Source organism: Ranitomeya imitator, chromosome 1 (assembly GCF_032444005.1).
Source record: "Ranitomeya imitator isolate aRanImi1 chromosome 1, aRanImi1.pri, whole genome shotgun sequence".
In the NCBI taxonomy this organism is placed as follows: domain Eukaryota; kingdom Metazoa; phylum Chordata; class Amphibia; order Anura; family Dendrobatidae; genus Ranitomeya; species Ranitomeya imitator.
The window spans coordinates 697,553,601-697,572,974 of NC_091282.1; the positions used below are offsets into that span (position 1 = coordinate 697,553,601).

A 19,374-nucleotide genomic window follows, 5' to 3' on the forward strand; every position below is an offset into this window, starting at 1 on the left:
ACTTACCCCATGTGCAGGGAATTGCAGGAATCCATGGTTACGACCAAGTCAGAGTAAATTAGCGAGATGTTAGTGTTTATAACTATGGATACCTAAGATATCCTATGTGCAGGGCATGGTAGTGACAGAGAATCAGAAGAACTATACTACATTTCTAATCAGAGGCAATTGCTAATAATATTACACCTGCTACATATTGGGATAGGATGTTGGAGATTGGAATACCCTTTAAGTAAAGATCAGATATTTAAATATGTTGAATTAATATCAGGCATTGCTAAAAGGGACGTTTCACTAATCTATTGTATAGATGGGCCCCTACTCAGGATACGGCTTAATGAGTTGCACAGTATCAGTCTGTCGAAATGGCCGTCACGCAACGGTGATGTCACACGTATGACCGGACATGTAGGAGTCCAGTTCACAGTAGGGACTGCAGGCTCCTAACCACCTAAATTGTGTGCAGAGTTTTGTAGGGCACAGACTTCATATAACGGTCAATAAAAACGCACTCACAGTGTCTACAATGGACCAGTCCAGAGGATAAGCAAACAGCTCTGGTTTAGCAGTGGGAATTTTCTCTATGAGACTCTTGATATGTTTGCGTTTCTCTTCAGTGTTTACATTATTTTTGGCAGAGGATTTGTCGTCATCGCCATAATCCAACGGCACCAGTTTCCTTTTCCGTGGTACCTCATCGCTATCTTCGTCCTCAAATTTGTTGAAAACACTATCTACTGGTAGTTTCTTCCTTTTAGTAGCACTTGTTTGGCTGGGACTACTGGAAGCGCCTAAATGTGAAAGCAGGATAGTAAAAGATTATAGAATGCAAGTATCGCACAAGAAAAATACCCAAAGCGATTATTGCTGCTATCCTCTACATTTGTAAAGACAAAGCACAACTTTTTAGATAAAAAAGAACTAGCTTTAAGTGTAACCATTTTAATTTTGTACATCAATAAAAATAAGTACAGTCATGGCCAAAAGTATTCACACCCCTGCAATTCTGTCAGATAATACTCAGTTTCTTCCTGAAAATGATTGCAAACACAAATTTGGTATTATCTTCATTTAATTTGTCTTAAGTGAAAAAACACAAAAAGAATTGTCCTAAAGCAAAATTGGATATAATTCCACACCAAATATAAAAAAGGGTGTGGACAAAAGTATTGGCACTGTTCGAAAAACAGGATTTTTGGTTGCTTACCGTAAAATCTGTTTCTTGGAGCTTCCATTGGGGGACACAGGAACCATGGGTGTATGCTGCTGCCACTAGGAGGCTGACACTATGAAAATAAAAAAGTTAGCTCCTCCTCTGCAGTGTACACCCCACCGTCTGGCATTATACTCTTCAGTTAGTGAGAAAGCAGTAGGAGATAATGAACAAGATTGAAAACCATAAACACAAACTTGAGAACTGTAAACGTGAGAACAGTAATAGAACATAAAACAGGAAAACATTGGGAGGGAGCCGTGTCCCCCAATGGAGGCTCCAAGAAACAGATTTTACGGTAAGCAACCAAAAATTTTGTTTTCTTTACCGCCTCTCATTGGGGGACACAGGAACCATGGGACGTCCCAAAGCAGTCCCACAGGCGGGAAAAACAGACTTCCACCAGGCCAAAGGACTCACCACTGCCGCCTGCAAGATCCTTCTGCCTAGGCTGGCGTCCGCCGATGCGTAGGTATGGATTTTGTAAAGTTTGGCGAACGTGTGGATGGAAGACCAAGTTGCCGCTTTGCAAAGCTGTAGGGCGGAAGCCCTGTGGTGCACCGCCCAGGAGGCGCCGACTGCCCGGGTAGAGTGAGCCTTAATCCCAGGAGGGGGCACTCTGTTCTTGACCCGGTAAGCATCCAAAATTGACATTCTGATCCAGCGAGCAATAGTCGCTTTAGAAGCCGGTTGGCCTCTGCGCGTGCCATCAGCAATGACGAAAAAAGAATCAGTCTTCCGAAAAGTGGACGTTCTATCCAGATAGATCCTCACTGCCCTGACGAGGTCCAGCTTGTTCAACGATCGCTCCAGAGGATGAGTCGGAGCTGGACAAAAGGAAGGTAGAACGATGTCCTCGTTGAGGTGGAAGGTGGAAACCACCTTAGGAAGAAAAGAAGGTGGGGGCCGGAAGACCACCTTGTCCTGGTGAATGATCAAAAACGGAGGACGGCAAGACAGGGCCGCCAACTCGGAAACGCGGCGAATAGACGTGATAGCCACAAGAAAGGTCACCTTCCAAGATAGAACTGATAGAGGAATCTCCCTAAGAGGCTCAAAGTGTGAAACCCTCAGAACATCCACTACCAGGTTTAAATCCCATGCATCCACAGGGGCCCTGTACGGAGGGGCAGCGTGGGCTACTCCTTGAAGAAGGTCTTAACCTGTGGCCGAGAACCTAAAGTCTTCTGAAAGAGGATGGAAAGCGCAGAGATCTGACCCTTCAGGTAGCTAAGAGCCAGGCCCGAATCCAGTCCTGCCTGAAGGAAGGCCAAAAGAGAAGGCAGGGAAAAAAAACAGATGGAACGCGGTTGGACTCGCACCAACGGAAGTAAGCCTTCCAGGTACGGTAGTAGATCCTGGAAGACGAAGGCTTCCGAGCCTGAATCATGGTGTGAATCACCCGGTCTGAAAGGCCAGACGCTCTTAGAACCGCGGTCTCAACAGCCACGCCGTTAAACTGAGCGACCAAGAATTCGGGTGGCAGATCGGACCCTGAGACAGCAGATCGGGCCTGTCTGGAAGGCGCCAGGGAGCGTCCGCGAGAAGGTTGACAAGCTCCGCGAACCAAGCTCTCCTGGGCCAATCTGGGGCGATCAGGATGACCGGCACCCCTTCCGCTTTGATCTTCTTCAACAGTTTGGGAAGTAATGGAAGGGGTGGGAACAGGTAGGGCAGCCCGAACTGTGACCAAGGGATGGCCAGAGCATCGACGCCCATGGCGAGAGGTTCGCGAGACCTGGAGACGAACTGCGGAACCTTCCTTGTTCATTCGAGACGCCGTGAGGTCCACGTCCGGAGTCCCCCCATCGAAGACAAATCTGATGGAAGACCTCCGGATGCAAGGACCATTCCCCTGCCGCGAGGCCCTCGCGGCTGAGGAAGTTGGCGGCCCAGTTGTCCATGCCAGGGATATGCATCGCGGATATCACCGGCACCGTTGCCTCTGCCCAAAGGAGGATCTTGGATACCTCGGCAAGGGCCAAGGAGCTCCGGGTGCCCCCCTGATGGTTGACATATGCCACAGCCGTGGCATTGTCCGTCTGGATCCGGACTGGCAGGCCCCTGAGAATCCTTTCCCAGTGGCGGAGGGACAGAAAGATGGCCCGAATTTCAAGGACATTGATTGGCAGAGATGACTCCTGCGACGACCAACGGCCCTGAACCGTCAGGTGCCGAAAAACCGCACCCCAGCCGAGCAGGCTGGCGTCCGTTGTCACCACCTGCCAGTGAACTGGAAGGAAGGACCTGCCCTAGGAGATGAGAGGTGACGTCAGCCACCAGATGAGAGACCGCTTGACCAGAGAAGAGAGTCTGATCGGCCGATCCAGGGAGAAGACAGACCTGTCCCACTGAGACAGAATGGCTTGCTGAAGGGGTCGCGAATGGAATTAGGTGAAGGGAATCGCTTCCAATGTAGCTACCATCCTCCCCAGAACCTTCATGGCCGATTGGAGGGAGGGAGGCCGAGGACCTTGGAGCAAGCGTATGTCCCGACAAAGAGTGGATCTCTTGTCTTTGGGAAGAAAGACTCTGGTCTGACGAGTGTCGAAGAGCATGCCCAGAAAGATGATGCGCTGAGAAGGAATAAGGCAGGACTTCTTCCGGTTGACCAGCCACCCGCAACGGGCTAAGGTGTCGAGAACAATGGACAGGCTTTCTTGAGCCTGAGAAAAGGACGGAGCCTTGATGAGGATGTCGTCGAGGTATGGAAACAGGACCAGGCCTCTGACTCTCAAGATGGCCATCAGCGCTGCCATGATCTTCGTGAACACCCTTGGAGCGGTTGCGAGACCGAACGGCAGGGAGACGAACTGAAAATGTTCCCGTTGCACTGCAAAGCGCAGGAAACGGTATGTCCGGGAAATATCGGGACATTGAGGTAGGCATCCTGGATATCTATTGTGCATAGAAATTCCTGGGCCTCCATGGAAGCAATTACTGAACGAAGGGATTCCATCCTGAAGTGTCTCAGGCGAACCCTCCTGCTCAGCAATTTGAGGTCCAGAATGGGACGAACCTTGCCGTCTTTTTTCGGTACCACAAAAAGGTTCGAGTAGAAACCCGTGAACCGTTCTTTTTCTGGGACGGGAACGATTACCCCGGATTTGAGCAGAGAAGCGATGGCTGCGAAAAAACCCGGAACTAGAGCGGGATCTCTTGGAGGACGGGATTGGAAGAAACGATCCCGGGGTCGGGAAGCGAACTCTATCTTGTATCCCGAGGATACAACTTCCCTGACCCATGCGTCCTCTACTGCGGAAATCCAGACGTCCCTGAAAAGGAAAAGACGGCCGCCCAACCTGGGAGTTGGGCCGGAGTCTTGCCGAGAGTCATGCCGAAGTGGGTCTTCCAGTCCTGGGCCTGGATGATCTACCCTGGGAATAGCGAGGACGCCAGGACGGAGTGGGTCTAAAGGACACCGCCTTCTTCTCTTGACGTGCCTGTGGCCTCTGTTGTTGCTGGGAAAAGGAGTTTGACGCAGCGAAGCGACGAAAAGGCCGAAAGGAGCGAAACTGCCGTCTAGGAGGAGGGCGACGAGGCTTAGCCTGGGGGAGAAGAGAACTTGTACCCCCGGTGGCGTCCTTAATGATTTGGTCCAGCTGGGAGCCAAAGAGACGAGAGCCCTGGAAGGGCAGGCTAGTAAGGGACTTTTTGGAAGAGAAATCCGCCTGCCAGGCCTTGAGCCAAATGGTTCGGCGGATAGCAACGGCATTGCTGGAAGCCTGAGCCGCACAAGACGCGACATCCAGGGAGGCAAAGACCAGGTATTCACCAGCGTGGGAAATCTGGTTGGCAAGCTCCGCTAGTTGCACGGGAGGCGCCCCGTCCAGGATACCTCGACGGAGATCTTTGGCCCATTTGGAAATGGATTTAGAAACCCAAGTAGAAGCAAAAGCTGGGCATAGAGCCGCTGCAGCCGCTTCAAAAGTTGACTTCGCAAAGGATTCCATAGCTCTATCGTTAGAGTCCTTCAGAGATGCTCCGCCGGACAGAGGAAGCACCGTGTTGGTGGACAGCCTGAAAACAGGGAAACCCACCGAGGGAGAGACCGTCCAATTGGCGGTAAGTTCTGGAGAAAAAGGATATAACACACCCAGGCGTTTTCCCCTCTGAAAACGTCTAGTGGGGTTCTCCCTCTCTCTGGACATGATTTCCTCGAATTCAGGATGAGGAGCAAAAAACTTTTCGTCTAAATGAAACCGCCTGATCTGCGGGTTCCGTAGAGGGATCCTTTATGCCACAGGATTGGTTTATTGCCCCAATGAGATTCTGGACCATCTCCCTCATGGTGGCGATTTGGTTAGAATCCAGCTCCGAAATATCCTCCGAGGGCGCATCAGAGAATGCCTCGCCTGACTCAGGGGAGGAGGGTCGAGGGGACACCGACCGCAGGGGAGGGCCGTGTGGAGAGATGGAGCGAGAAGAGGACGTTCCTGTCTGGACCTTTTGTGGCTTATCAAGGAGGGCTCGGGCGGCGGTTCCTGTGACTCGCTGGCCACTGCAGGGGTCACCGATCCAGCACGGACACCAGGGTTTGAGACACCCGTGTTAAATCGGCCACTGATTGTGACAGAGAGGAGGCCCAGCCTGGGATGGGGGTATCACTCTCGGGCGGAACAGCCGGGGAATCCTGGGCGGTGGGAACAATCGGGTTGCTGCAGGACTGACACAGCGGGGAGGACTGACCTGAGGGAAGTTTGCTGTTACAGGACGAACATGCAAAGTACGTGACTAAGGCAGAAGATGAAGAAGGGAGCTGATGGACGTCCTCGTCTCCTCAACCGACAGGCTCTGGTGAGCGAGTGGGTGGATGACGGAGCCAGGACCGAACTTCTAAGCACGCTTGTGTGCTAGGATCTTGGTCCTGGTGAGGGATCTATGAGGATACGGGGTGGCAGTACATGCCGTACTCATAGTCCATATTGTGGGACTACAGGTGTGACTGCTCACCCTGTATCCCTCCGGAAAACCTGAAAAAGAATGACGCACATTGAGGTAGATAAGGGTCTAATGAAAGACCCGTGTCCACCTCCTACTGACACTAAGCTAAACTGAAGACTATAATGCCAGTCGGTGGGGTGTACACTGCAGAGGAGGAGCTAACTTTTTTATTTGCATAGTGTCAGCCTCCTAGTGGCAGCAGCATACACCCATGGTTCCTGTGTCCCCCAATGAGAGGCGATAAAGAAAATCATGTGATGCTTCTCTAATTTGTGTAATAACAGCACCTGTAACTTACCTGTGGCACCTAACAGGTGTGGGCAATAACTAAATCACACTTGCAGCCAGTTGACATGGATTAAAGTTGACTCAACCTCTGTCCTGTGTCCTTGTGTGTACCACATTGAGCATGGAGAAAAGAAAGAAGACCAAAGAGCTGTCTGAGGACTCGAGAAACCAAATTGTGAGGAAGCATGAGCAATCTCAAGGCTACAAGTCCATCTCCAAAGACCTGAATGTTCCTGTGTCTACCGTGTGCAGTGTCATCAAGAAGTTTAAAGCCCATGGCACTGTGGCTAACCTCCCTAGATGTGGACGGAAAATAAAAATTGACAAGAGATTTCAACGCAAGATTGTGTGGATGTTGAATAAAGAACCTCGACTAACATGCAAACAAGTTCAAGCTGCCCTGCAGTCCGAGGGTACAACAGTGTCAACCCGTACTATCCTTCGGCGTCTGAATGAAAAGGGACTGTAAGGTAGGAGACTTAGGAAGACCCCACTTCTTACCCCGAGACATAAAAAAGCCAGGCTGGAGTTTGCCAAAACTTACCTGAAAAAGGCCTAAAACGTTTTGGAAGAATGTTCTCTGGTCAGATGAGACAAAAGTAGAGCTTTTTGGGCAAAGGCATCAACATAGAGTTTACAGGAGAAAAAAAAGAGGCATTCAAAGAAAAGAACATGGTCCCTACAGTCAAACATGGCGGAGGTTCCCTGATGTTTTGGGGTTGCTTTGCTTCATCTGGCACTGGACTGCTTGACCGTGTGCATGGCATTATGAAGTCTGAAGACTACCAACAAATTTTGCAGCATAATGTAGGGCCCAGTGTGAGAAAGCTGGGTCTCCCTCAGAGGTCATGGGTCTTCCAGCAGGACAATGACCCAAAACACACTTCAAAAAGCACTAGAAAATGGTTTGAGAGAAAGCACTGGAGACTTCTAAGGTGGCCTGCAATGAATCCAGACCTGAATCCCATAGAACACCTGTGGAGAGATCTAAAAATGGCAGTTTGGAGAAGGCACCCTTCAAATATCAGGGACCTGGAGCAGTTTGCCAAAGAAGAATGGTCTAAAATTCCAGCAGAGCATTGTAAGAAACTCATTGATGGTTACCGGAAGCGGTTGGTCGCAGTTATTTTGGCTAAAGGTTGTGCAACCAAGTATTAGGCTGAGGGTGCCAATACTTTTGTATGGCCCATTTTTAGAGTTTTGTGTGAAATGATCAATGTTTTGCTTTTTGCTCCATTCTCTATTGTGTTTTTTCATTTAAGACAAATTAACTGAAGATAATACCAAATAATTTGTGTTTGCAATCATTTTCAGGAAGAAAATGAGTATTATCTGACAGAATTGCAGGGGTGTGAATACTTTTGGCCATGACTGTAACTTTGTAATACATCAGCTTATCAGATAAATTTTCTTCATTCTCCTCCTGGACTGATCGATCAGTCTCCAAACTTTCAGTTCTCTGATAAAATCTATCTTCAATGAATACAGAGCTTCGCAATAATGAGATCGGAGATGACAGTTGGTGCTCAGATAGTTCTAGGGAGAACCTTATAGGGACCTTGTCATTTAGAACCAGCTGTTAGTCAGTGTCCAGGGCCGGGTTACAGCCACCACTCAAGTGCAGATTGGTGACTGAAATGACGCCAGCCGCACCACTATGACTGAAAGCCCGAGGCTGCCGGGGGAAATAAAAGTTCATTTCCTCTAGGCCGTGGGGCTTTCAGTAGAGCTTGCAGCAGAATGTCTGTATCCACCTCTAGCTCCTTCCCTCGCCATAGAATGTTACAGGCACCAACTGTCATCTGTCTTCACCGCATACACATTTTACCCATGAATTGAGAGCGAAAGTTCAATCCTGAAAGACAAAGAAGCAGATGCCTCTCATAATATATATTACAAATTAACAGTGAATATTGAAAAACGCTAATGTAGTGGAAAAGGTATTAGCGGAAAATAGAACACCACCACGAGGTTGTCAATAGATAAATAAAAAAAAATCATATTATAATATTTGCGCTTTAAATACCTCCCATTAAGAATGAACTAGGTTTTAATAGAAGAAAATCACTGAATATAGATGCTGTATATTGTATAAAAATACCATAAGGAAGTATGAATTGGAACAATCCTACGGGGTAATCAATAAACAAATGAATAAATTAATCACAGTTATAAAACAGCATAAATGGCACTGCGAGTCACTAGTTAATATAAAGTTACAGGATTAGCTATACATTCATAGGTAGCCTGATATAGGATGGCAGGGTGGATCACCTTTAGTCCACTTGATGCAAGCACCTTTACCATATCCATTGGGGGATAATGGATGGATGGTTACCCCTTAGTATATGCTTGCAGCAGCTCACTGATATTTGTAGCAGCTCTAAGTTGTATACAGCAGCTCTCAGTTGAAGGAAACCGAGCTTTTTCAAAACGCGTAGGAAGGAATTGGTCCCAATTATGACGCATACTCCTGTCGGTCACACACGTCACAAAGGTTCTGCTAGTTATGCTCATCATCACAGGTCTTTACTGCACCGCTAGAGAAGAGGCTGGAGAAGCGCTGGCCACCGGCCAGGACGGCACCCTGAAAATTCTCAACAGAGCTGCTACATACAACTTAGAGCTGCTACAAATACCAGTGAGCTGCTGCAAGCATATACTAAGGGGGTCACCCATCCATTACCCCCCAATGGACATGGTAAAGGTGCCTGCATCAAGTGGACTAAAGGTAATCCACCCTGCCACCTTATATCAGGCTACCTATGAATGTATAGCTAATCCTGTAACTTTATATTGACTAGTGACTCACAGTGCCATTTATGCTGTTTTATACCTGTGATTCATTTATTCATCTGTTTATTGATTACACCGCAGGATTGTTCCAACTGATACTTCCTTAAGATATATTACAAACTAGTTTACTTTCAAGGGTTCTTCTGATTCATGAAACAAAAGTTAAAACGGTGGTCTTACTGTTTAAATAAAAAGTCTAGAAAAAAATATGAAAATAAAATACAATTAAAACTATTATATATAGATAGAATTCTTTCTCTCTCTGTAAATAATAAGGATGTCATTCTTTATAGTCTATGGAGCGGAGTTAGAACTCTATAATATAAAGTAGCTTCAACTATACAAATCTGTATACCGTTTAATTCCTACATATAATGTTGGACCTAACCCCCCCCCACCCCCCCCAACCCTAAAAAAAAAATAAAAAAAAAGCCCTGATGTCAAAGAGTGCACATTCACTTTCAGCTGTCTTAATCACAAGAAACTTCTCGCACTCACCTAATTTGAGGCTGAGACCTATTTTTGGTCGGTATTCCTCTTGTGGTTGCTGCTCTGGGGAATTTTCATGGGGAATAATAATACCACACGGAGACTCATCCCCTGGGGAGTTAGGGGTGGCATGGCCACTACCAGAAGAGACAGAAGGGGCAGAACTTATAGGCCGCATGGTGGGCTTAAGGCAGGGTTTTGGCTCAGGCTCTTCCTCCTCCTCAATAGGTTCCTCATGTTTCTCCTCTTTGATAGGTTTCTCCTCTTCCTCCTCTTCAGATTCTGGTTGTGGTTTAATCTGTGGTGGTTGTCTTCGCCTTTCGGCTTCTTGTTCCATCTGCATTTAGCACACAGACATGAATATTACAAAGTGAAATTACCGTATTTTTCGCTTTGTAAGATACTCCGGATTATAAGACGCACCCCAAATTTTGAGGAGAAAAATAGGAAAAAACTTTTTTTAATAAATTGTTGGGGCGTCTTATAATCCATGCGTCTTATTACTTACCAGGGGTTGTGGCTGTGGTGGATCAGGGTCCCAGGGTCGTTGCTAGAGGCAGGAGTGGAGCATTGCTGCAGGCTGGGATGAGGGGGTCTGCAGGGGGCTCCTGTGCTGCAGGGAGGCTCCTGTGCTGCAGGCTGGGATGAGGGGTCTGCAGGGGGCTCCTGTGCTGCAGGGCTGTCTCCGATGCTGCAGGGCTGTCTCCGGTGCTGCGGGGGGGCTCTGGCGACATTTTGTGAAAGGCCAGAGCCCCCAGCAGTTCGTCCATGCGTTCCTGTATGACTGACTCCGGGAAAATGGCCGCCGGAATCTCGAGAGATGAGATCTCAGCGCTAAAATCTCATCTCCCGAGATTCCGGCGGCCATTTTCCCCGGAGTCAGTCATACTGGAACTAACTCCGGGAAAATGGCCGCCGGAATCTCGAGAGATGAGATCTCAGCGCTGAAATCTCATCTCCCGAGATTCCGGCGGCCATTTTCCCGGAATTAGTCATACTGGAATGCAAGGACGAACTGCCGGGGGGCTCTGGTCTTTCACAAAATGTCGCCAGAGCCCCCCGCAGCACCGGAGCCTCCAGCATCACCCGGGGCAGCAGCGGACATCCCCAGCAGCGGCGGCGGGCAGTAGCGGCAGAGGACACCCCCTCATCCCAGCCTGTATTGGTAAGCGGTATATCCGCTTTGTTAGACACACCCACATTTCCCAAAATTTGGGGGAAATAAAGTGCGTCTTACAAAGCGGAAAATACGGTACTTTGTGTTCTCTGAATATGTAAGATTTCCATGGTCATTTAACCCCTTATAGCAAACGTCCTTGCTAAAAGTAACTGGAACAGCATTTTATCATTAAGCTACAGGTATATGTGAAGAAAGAACTAGTTTAAAGTCCTAAAATACAAATTGTAGCATCTACATATCATTAATTAGCAAGGAAGTTAATATTTTAGTCCCATCTCACCTTCGGCTTACATAAGACATTAAAAAAACACAAAACCTTACCAACACCAGGTCAGCACACCAAAGCACTAGCAATTATATAGTGCTGGACAACCCACCGGATTTAATAGTATGGGTGTCATCAATAGGTTTTAAGCCAGACACTGTGCATCACACCTATCTGTGTGACTGGCACCCTATGCAAGCCTCATTTGTGTGGAAATCACCCCCTTCATGAATTAGGAGGTCCTGAATACCTGTTTCATCAATATTTTGCACCTGTGCTGCCCCACCATTATCATGGGGTCTGATGCATCCCATTAGTTGATTGGTATTCTGATCTGTTGTTGGTAATGTCTCTTTCTGCGAGCCCATTCCCACCTTCCTAACAGAGACCCATTTTTCAAATCCGACATTGTACTTCACGTTAGTGGTTAATTTAAGCCAATACAAATTTATTTTATTTAATATCAAAATGAATTCCAAAGAATTATAGGGAATTTAGATTGAGACCCCATCGGGGACAGCGATAATAATGTCTGTGAAGCGCTGAGGAATATATTGGGGCTATAAAAAAAGAGATTATTATTATTATTACATTATTATTAATATCAGGTTTGAAGAAAATTCAGAAGAAAAAAACAAAAAGTTGTGTTTAATACAAACCCGCTGAAGCTCAGCATCCGGATCTGGATGTCCCTCTGCTAACAGCCGCTGTCTGATTTCTTCTAGCTCTTCTTTCTCTCGTTTACGGTCACGTTCATCTATCTCAATTTCTTTTTCCCTGTCTCTTAATCTTTTCTGGAGTGCGCTACCTCTGCACAAAACAAACACAGCACATTAGTAAACTCATCAATATAACAATTCTTCTTACATAAGTTTTGATGTATATGATATGTCTCACTGTATGCCTAGACAGTGGAATAAACAGTAACCTTCATTCTGAGCTACCGAATATACTCTAGTATAAGCCGAGGCACCTAATTTTGCCACAAAAACTGGGTAAGCTTATTGACTCGAGTATAAGCCGGGTATGCCTTGTCCCCTCATCCCTGTCCTGCTATGTGTGGCTTCCCCGGTCTCCTAGTTGTATGCATGGCTCGGAATCCTCCCCCTTGTATGCATGGCTCGGCGTCCTCCTCCTTGCATGCATGGCTCAACGTCTTCCCCCTTGTATGCATGGCTCAACGTCCTCCCCCCTTGTATGCATGGCTCAACGTCCTCCCCCCTTGTATGCATGGCTCGGCGTCCTCCCCCTTGTATGCATGGCTCAACGTCCTCCCCCCTTGTATGCATGGCTCAACGTCCTCCCCCCTTGTATGCATGGCTCGGCATCCTCCCCAGTCATACTCACCCTCCTCGTGCGGTCGCTGCATGTCCCTGCATCTCCATTGTGCGGGTGCGGCACCTCTTCCTGAGCTGAGCGGTCACATGGTACCGCTCATTAAGGTAATATATATGTGCTCCACGCCTATAGGAGTGAAGAGGCGTGCATATTCATGACCTTAATGAGCGGTACCACGTGACCGCTGAGCACAGGAAGAGCTGCTGGCGCTGGGACAACAGAGAAGTAGGGACGTGCAGCGACTGCGCAAGGAGGGTGAGTATGATGTCACAGCTGCCGGCTCCTGCCACTGCTCTGCTGCTCTCCCTCCCCTGCTGGCTTTCTGGACAATGACTCGTGTATAAGCCGAGGGTTTGTGTAGGGGCGGAGGCGTTTTCAGCACAAAACAAATGTGCTGAAAATCTCGGCTTATACACAAGTATATATGGTAAATAAAACTTTTCCCTGTCTATATATGTAACAAAGGGCCGTAGTGTCATGAAAACATAGAACTTTAGTTTGTGTGCCTTCCCAAATCATATCATACATGCAAAAATAAAATACCTATAATACTTGGGATCATCTCTGTCATCATCATAATCTTCTAAAAATTCCTTTAATCTTTTTGCTTCTTTTGCCTGTTAGGAAGGCAGGAATAAAAAAGAAAAAATAATCAAATTTTGAAACGAAAGGAAGGAATGGATGGAATCGACTAAATATGTGGTGGCACATCACAGAGCAGCATACCATATCTCTGCGTTTTTCTTCCTCACGCTCAGCTTCCTTTTCATAATCTCTAGCTTTTTTCCTTTCTCGGATCTCCCAATTTTTAAGACGCTAAAAAGGAAAGAAAAAAAAAGTTTAGAGAAGGATATTTTGCAATGCAATTATTAAAACAAAAAGGAACCTCCTTAAAATATTTACCTCTTGGTAAGCAGCTTCCTTTTCTCGCAGTTTTCTTTCTAGCTTTCGTCGCTCATAGGTTTCTTCTTCATCTTCCTCCCGGTCTCTTTTTTTCTCTTTTTCTCTGTCCCTTTCTCTGTCTCGTTCCCTTTCTCGCTCACGCTCCCTGTCTCGGTCCCTGTCTCTACTTTTCTCCCTGAAAAAATATCCAAAACAAAAGACAATTTACTTAGTTATAAAAGATTTTAAGGTAGATATTTCTGAAGCAAGTATGCGAGTTATACTTCATTTCTTGTACTTTTAACCTTTAATCAATACTAAAAAAAATGCACAAACGCATAGGGATTTTTCTGTACTCACCGTAAAATCCTTTTCTCCGAGCCATTCATTGGGGGACACAGACCATGGGTGTATGCTGCTGCCACATGGAGGCTGGCACTAAGTGATACAAAGAAAGTTAGCTTCTCCCCTGCAGTATACACCCTCCTGCTGGCTCTCAGAGAACCAGTTCAGTGCAAAAGCAGTAGGAGATCAATAACATATGAGAGTATAACACATCAAATCATAAAACTAGCACAAGGTAATAACAGGGTGGGAGCTGTGTCCCCCAATAAATGGCTCGGAGAAAAGGATTTTGCGGTGAGTGCACAAAAATCCCTATTTCTCCTTCGCCTCATTCGGGGACACAGACCATGGGACGTCCCAAAGCAGTCCCTGGGTGGGGACATCATCAGATCAGGCCCTGTGTAACCGCTACTTACAAGTGCGCCACCGCAGCCTGCAGAGTCCGCCTGCCAGACTCACATCTGCGGAAGTCTGGGAATTATAGTGCTTCAAGAATGCATGCGGACTGGACGAACCGCAAGCTTGCAGGCGTGCTTTGCCAACGCCTGGTGCCTAGAACCCAAGAAACCACGATAGACAGGGTAGGAGAGGCTGACATCTAACACGGAAGGACTCCTGGATGGTGAAACGAATCCACCAGGCTAACATGGCAGATGAAATGGCTAAACCCTTCCTGTAACCGTCAGGAAGCCCAAATAAAGTGTCCAGCCTTCGGAAGGACGCAGTCCTCTATACGTACCTACTCAGAGCACTTGCTTCATCCAGAATATGGGGAACCCATTCCGTTTTGTTGACTGGATCCGAAAGATGAGGGAAGAACGATGTCCTCGTAACAGTGGGCATATGATAACACCTTGGTAACAAGGGACGGGGATGGCCTGAGGACAACCTTGCCTTGATAGCCATAAGGAAAAAAGTCTGAAAGAACAGAGCGGCTAGCTCCAAAGACTCATCAGGATGACGAGATCGCAGAGAAAAAAGGGGGACCTTCCCTGATAGTAAAGTCAACCGGAACAAAAGGAGTCTACTGTAAGACTTCCAGGACCATTAAGGACCCAAAGATCTAATGGTATGCGATAGGGAAGAACCACATGTGAAAAACTCCCTGCGAGAAAGTCCCTACTTGCAGTTTTGTTACAATAAGACGGAAAAGTACTAGCTCCACAAACGAAAAACCTGACGTGGTCAGTGCGGATCTCCGAGGATCACTGTGGCCCTTCCTGCTTCTGAAAGGCTCTAGGAAGTAATGGAGTAGGGGTTATGGAAACTGGTACCACGGAAGAGCCAGAGCATGCACTGCGATGGCTTTTGGATCTCAAAGCCGAACCATGAACTTGAGTACATTGGCTTTCAGTCTGGACGCATTCCGATCTACATCTGGAGCGTTGCAGTGAAGGCAGATCTGATGGAAGACGTCCGGGTGAAGTTCCCACTCACTTGAGGCAGGACCCTGAAGGCTGAAGAAGTCTGCCACCCAGAGTTCTACTCCTGGGATATGTACTGCCGAGATCACAGAATGCTAGATCTCGGCCCATCAGAGAATGTGAGGTACTTCGGCCATGGCGCCTGACCGTGGGTACCATCTCGATGATTGACATATGGCACAGCCATGGCAGTATCTGATTGAATTCGGATGGGGTGACCCGCCAGAAGGCAGTGGACCTGCTGTAGGACTAGTAGTACCGTTCGGATCCCCAGAATAATGATCGGGAGAAGAAGACTGGCATCGGTAGTCACTAATAACCATTGAACCGGGATAAAGGATCTCCCTTGGATGGGGGAAGAGCTCAGAGACTACCCTCTGATAGCCTGTTTGACCTGCAGAAAACGAGCGCAGTGAAGGAAACTGCTTCCATTGCAGTCATCATTTTTCCTCAGAACCCTCCTAGCAAATCGAATGGAATGAGGGGATGAGTGATCAAGTGCACAAGCTCCCTGTTGAAGGGCCACGGCCTTGTCCCAGGGGAGAATTACCAACCTTCTGGAAGTGTCCAGGATCATCCTCAAAAAGGATATCTGCTGGGCTGGAAATGAAGAAAACTTGTCTAAGTTTAGCTGCCAACCCAAGTGAGAGGGTATCGCAAGTGATATAGATGACTCAGAGCAGTCCTGGAAGAGTGGCTAGAAAGTCGACCAGATAGGACGACCACGCCTCTAGGGTGCAAGAGGAACATGATAGCCGCCATGACCCTTGTGAATACTCTGGGTGTGGTAGCAAGGCCGAAGGGCAAGGTCATGACTTAAAAATGCTGTTCGCGAACAGAAAAGCGCAGCAATTTTTGAAAAGGGGAAAAATAGGAATGTGAAGGTAAGTATGCCGAATTTCGATGGATGCCAGAAACTCCACCTTTTTCCGTTGAAGTAATGGCTGAGCGGAGGAAATCTGTCCGAAGAAGGAGGACGTTGTCAAGCTTGATAGAAGTTTGAGGTCCAGGATCGATCTTACTTTTCCGTCCCCTTTTTGGAACCAAAATCCCTTAGATCTAGACAGTACTGGACAACGCTTCCACTGCTGGATGGGTCTATAGGAAACATACAATCCTTTGTTCCTTGCGCAGGCGTGTACTACGGAGGACATAGAATGGAACTTCAATCCAATATTGCAGCCAGCGGGTAAGGAAAGGGTGAATCAAACACCCGAAAACTCCGCCCATATGACCGAAAACCGGTCCCGCCAAATTCAGGTGACAGGTTCCCTTTAAGGTCTGCGACCAGGAGACCATTGATCTAGCAACCCATGCGGCGGCTAAGGAAGGGTAGAGCGCTGAACCTGAGGCCGCAAGATGGAACAAACAGATTTGCTATCTGACAGTCCGTGGTATTTTTAATTTATGAACCATCGGGCAGAGATACTGGTAGGTATACCACAGGAGATTCTACCCGGTTAATCTGCCACGTGGCAGAGTGCGCGGCTGCATCCAGCAGGTCAGGAAAAAGCCGTCTCTTGCCATCGCCGCTTTCTTTTGACGGTGCAGAGTTAAAATGATGAACCCTCGATCCACAATCCGCTTAACAGATAAGTGGAGAGGGATCGTCCGCCTTCTTGCATCATCTGCTAAATAGTGGTGATGCAGAAGGGTGTGCTCAGACGCCAAAAAAGGTGCCTCTGTACATATACAGAGTTTAGATCCCCGGGTTGACAGGGCTGGTTGTCCGGCGTTAGGCCTGGCTGCAGAAGAGGATACATGGAGGCGACACTCCATGTGCTCGTCTGTTGATGGTGTGGGGAGATCGGTGCCCTTTAAAGCACCAGTCACCCCTAAAAATCAGACCAGGTATGGCATCCCACGTCATAGGGGGGTATACGTGGAGGAGACACCCCACGTGTTTGCATATTGGCTGAAAAAGGATACCACGCCTGAACAGGTGAATTGCAAATGCTCTACGAGGGAGTTTAGTCTCCTTATGAGGGACACTGCGTGATCTAGAGCAGAACAGGAGTCCTTGTCAATCTATAGAGATTGGTTGATATAAATAGGCAAATCCATCCTTTCCTGAAGCTCTGGCGAGACCAGATCCAAGGCAATATCCGATCCATACTCAAGAGTCTTGTTCTCAGCACATCTCAGCTTCCGTTTTCTAGATACCTGTACGTTTCTAGAATACTTGCGGCCCTTGCTAGCCGATGGCTCCCATGTAGGAGAGGGACCATCTATATCGGTCCTGCGAGCACTCAGAGCCACAGAGGGTTCATGGAGGGATTCAATCTCTTGGTCCGAGAAGCCATGGATTGCGGTCTCTGGGATAAGCTGGGATCAGCGGCGGAGGCTCCTGAGCTCATTTAGGGTGACCGGCTTTGGACTGGTCATGTGCCTTTAAGACAAGGGAATACTGGTAATGTGACTAAGACTAGGGAATATTGGTCATGAGCCTTTAAGACCAGGGAATGCTGGTCATGTGCCTTTAAGACCAGGGAATACTGGTCATGTGTCTTTAAGTACAGGTGAAAAATGCAGGGGGAGATAGCAGTACTTCCTTACCTGGGAATCTGATGCTGCAGAGTCGTTGTTTCCCCTTTAATGCAAAACCGTTGCCCCTGTGTGAGCCGGCTGGGTGCACCAAGATGGCCACAGGGAGTTGCAGAGGTGGCAAAGTCTCGCAGAGACTCGGGGGGGCCAAAGTTGGGGCCTAAATTTCTGAAGCCGGTGGGTAGAAGTGAGGGGCGTTGGAGTGGCCAAGAAAAGCGAGCGCTCCCATGCCAGACGAGAAGCGCCAGAAAAGTGGGCGGAGCCGCCTTAGCGCACTATAGTGCGGGCGCGGCTGCCGGGATGCGGCCTACACATTGACCGCTGCTGGGGTCTAAATTTTTGCAGCCGGCCGGAGAGTTAACTCAGGGAGGTGGGCCACAGGGAAGCTGAAGCTGCCTGACAGCATGAGAATATCCCGCTGCAGAGGCCCACCGCTGACTGGATCCACTCACCATCGGTGCGCGTCCCGGCACAGATGACTGGGTCTCAGCGCCGAGGAAAGCGCACACTCTACTGTTCCGCTGCAGGTCAGGTATTGCAGCGTGGACGGTACAGGGATAAAGGGGTAAACCTCAATCCACCATCCCTTTGTTAGGGAGGTGGAGAGGAACCGTCTGCCTCCTTGTGCCATCCACTTTAACAGTGGTGGTACAGTGCGGGCTGCTCAAACGTAAAAGAGAGGGGCCTCTGTACCCTGGGCTGGCATTAGGCCTGGCTGCAGAAGAGGATAAATGGAGGCGACACTCCAAGTGCTCGTCTGTTGATGGTGCGGGTAGATCGGCCGTTGAAGGGATCCGTCGCCCCTAAGAATCAGCTCAGGCGTGGCATCCCACGTCGCAGAAGAGGATACGGGGAGGCGACAGGCTCCGTGCTCGACTGTTAATGGTTCAGGGAGATCGGAGTCTTGAAAGGATCCGTCGCCCAATTCGTGTGTGGAAAGATTAAAAATCAAAAAGGTAAAATAAAGTGTTTTGGGTCTGAATAGCAGACCCGTCCGTGTGGCTCCTGAAGAGGAGGAGCTAACTTTCTTTGTATCACTTAGTGTCAGCCTCCTAGATACACCCATGGTCTGTGTCCCCCAATGATTGGCAAAGGAGTCTTGAGAAGCAATGACATGATCTGGAGCCAGAAGGGAATCATGAAACATAAGGATCAATGTAAACAGCTCTTATTTTGTAGCCTTAAGTATAATAAGCATAGATATACCTTGATCGGCTGCGATCTTTACTATGATCTCTTCCACGGTCTCTATCCTTTTCACGATCTCTGTCTCTATCACGATCCCGGTCTCTGTCTCGCTCTCTCTCTTTGTTTCTGTCACGATCCCGTTGCTCTCGCTCTTTTTCCTTCTCACGCTCTTTGTCTTGTTCCCGTTCGCGCTCTCTCCTCTCTCGCTCCCGTTCCCTCTGCCTTTCCCTCCGTTCTTTCTCAAACTCTTGTCTCTCTTTTTCCTTTTTGCCCTTCTCCTCTTCCAGTTTCTATGAATAGAGATACTGATTGTTAATGCAAAATTTTCTATAAAAAAGCAACAAACATTTAAAATAAAAAATTAATAAAAAAGACAATTAAAATGTGTTGCAAAAATAAAATATAAAAAAAGGCACAAGACTAGATTCCGTGCAAGAAGTATTTAGCTACAAGGACCAGCAATCTCCAACCATGGTTT

General features: G+C 47.9%; 1 protein-coding gene across 10 annotated transcripts in view; it reads right to left on the bottom strand.

Moving 5' to 3' along the window:
- The window catches only part of RBM25 (RNA binding motif protein 25), a 100,854-nt gene that overhangs the window by 7,615 nt on the left and 73,865 nt on the right, over window positions 1-19,374 (bottom strand). For 5 of the 10 annotated variants that reach the window (XM_069731160.1, XM_069731166.1, XM_069731173.1 and 2 more), the window contains 8 exons: window positions 18,915-19,186; window positions 13,756-13,833; window positions 13,417-13,591; window positions 13,240-13,329; window positions 13,057-13,130; window positions 11,835-11,985; window positions 9,740-10,067; window positions 517-791 (listed from right to left, as the gene is read on the bottom strand). In XM_069731160.1, the coding sequence (XP_069587261.1) occupies window positions 517-791; window positions 9,740-10,067; window positions 11,835-11,985; window positions 13,057-13,130; window positions 13,240-13,329; window positions 13,417-13,591; window positions 13,756-13,833; window positions 18,915-19,186 (1,443 nt within the window). The remainder of the gene's footprint in view (window positions 1-516; window positions 792-9,739; window positions 10,068-11,834; window positions 11,986-13,056; window positions 13,131-13,239; window positions 13,330-13,416; window positions 13,592-13,755; window positions 13,834-18,914; window positions 19,187-19,374) is intronic. The other 5 variants (XM_069731218.1, XM_069731202.1, XM_069731211.1 and 2 more) reach the window with 1 other exon arrangement.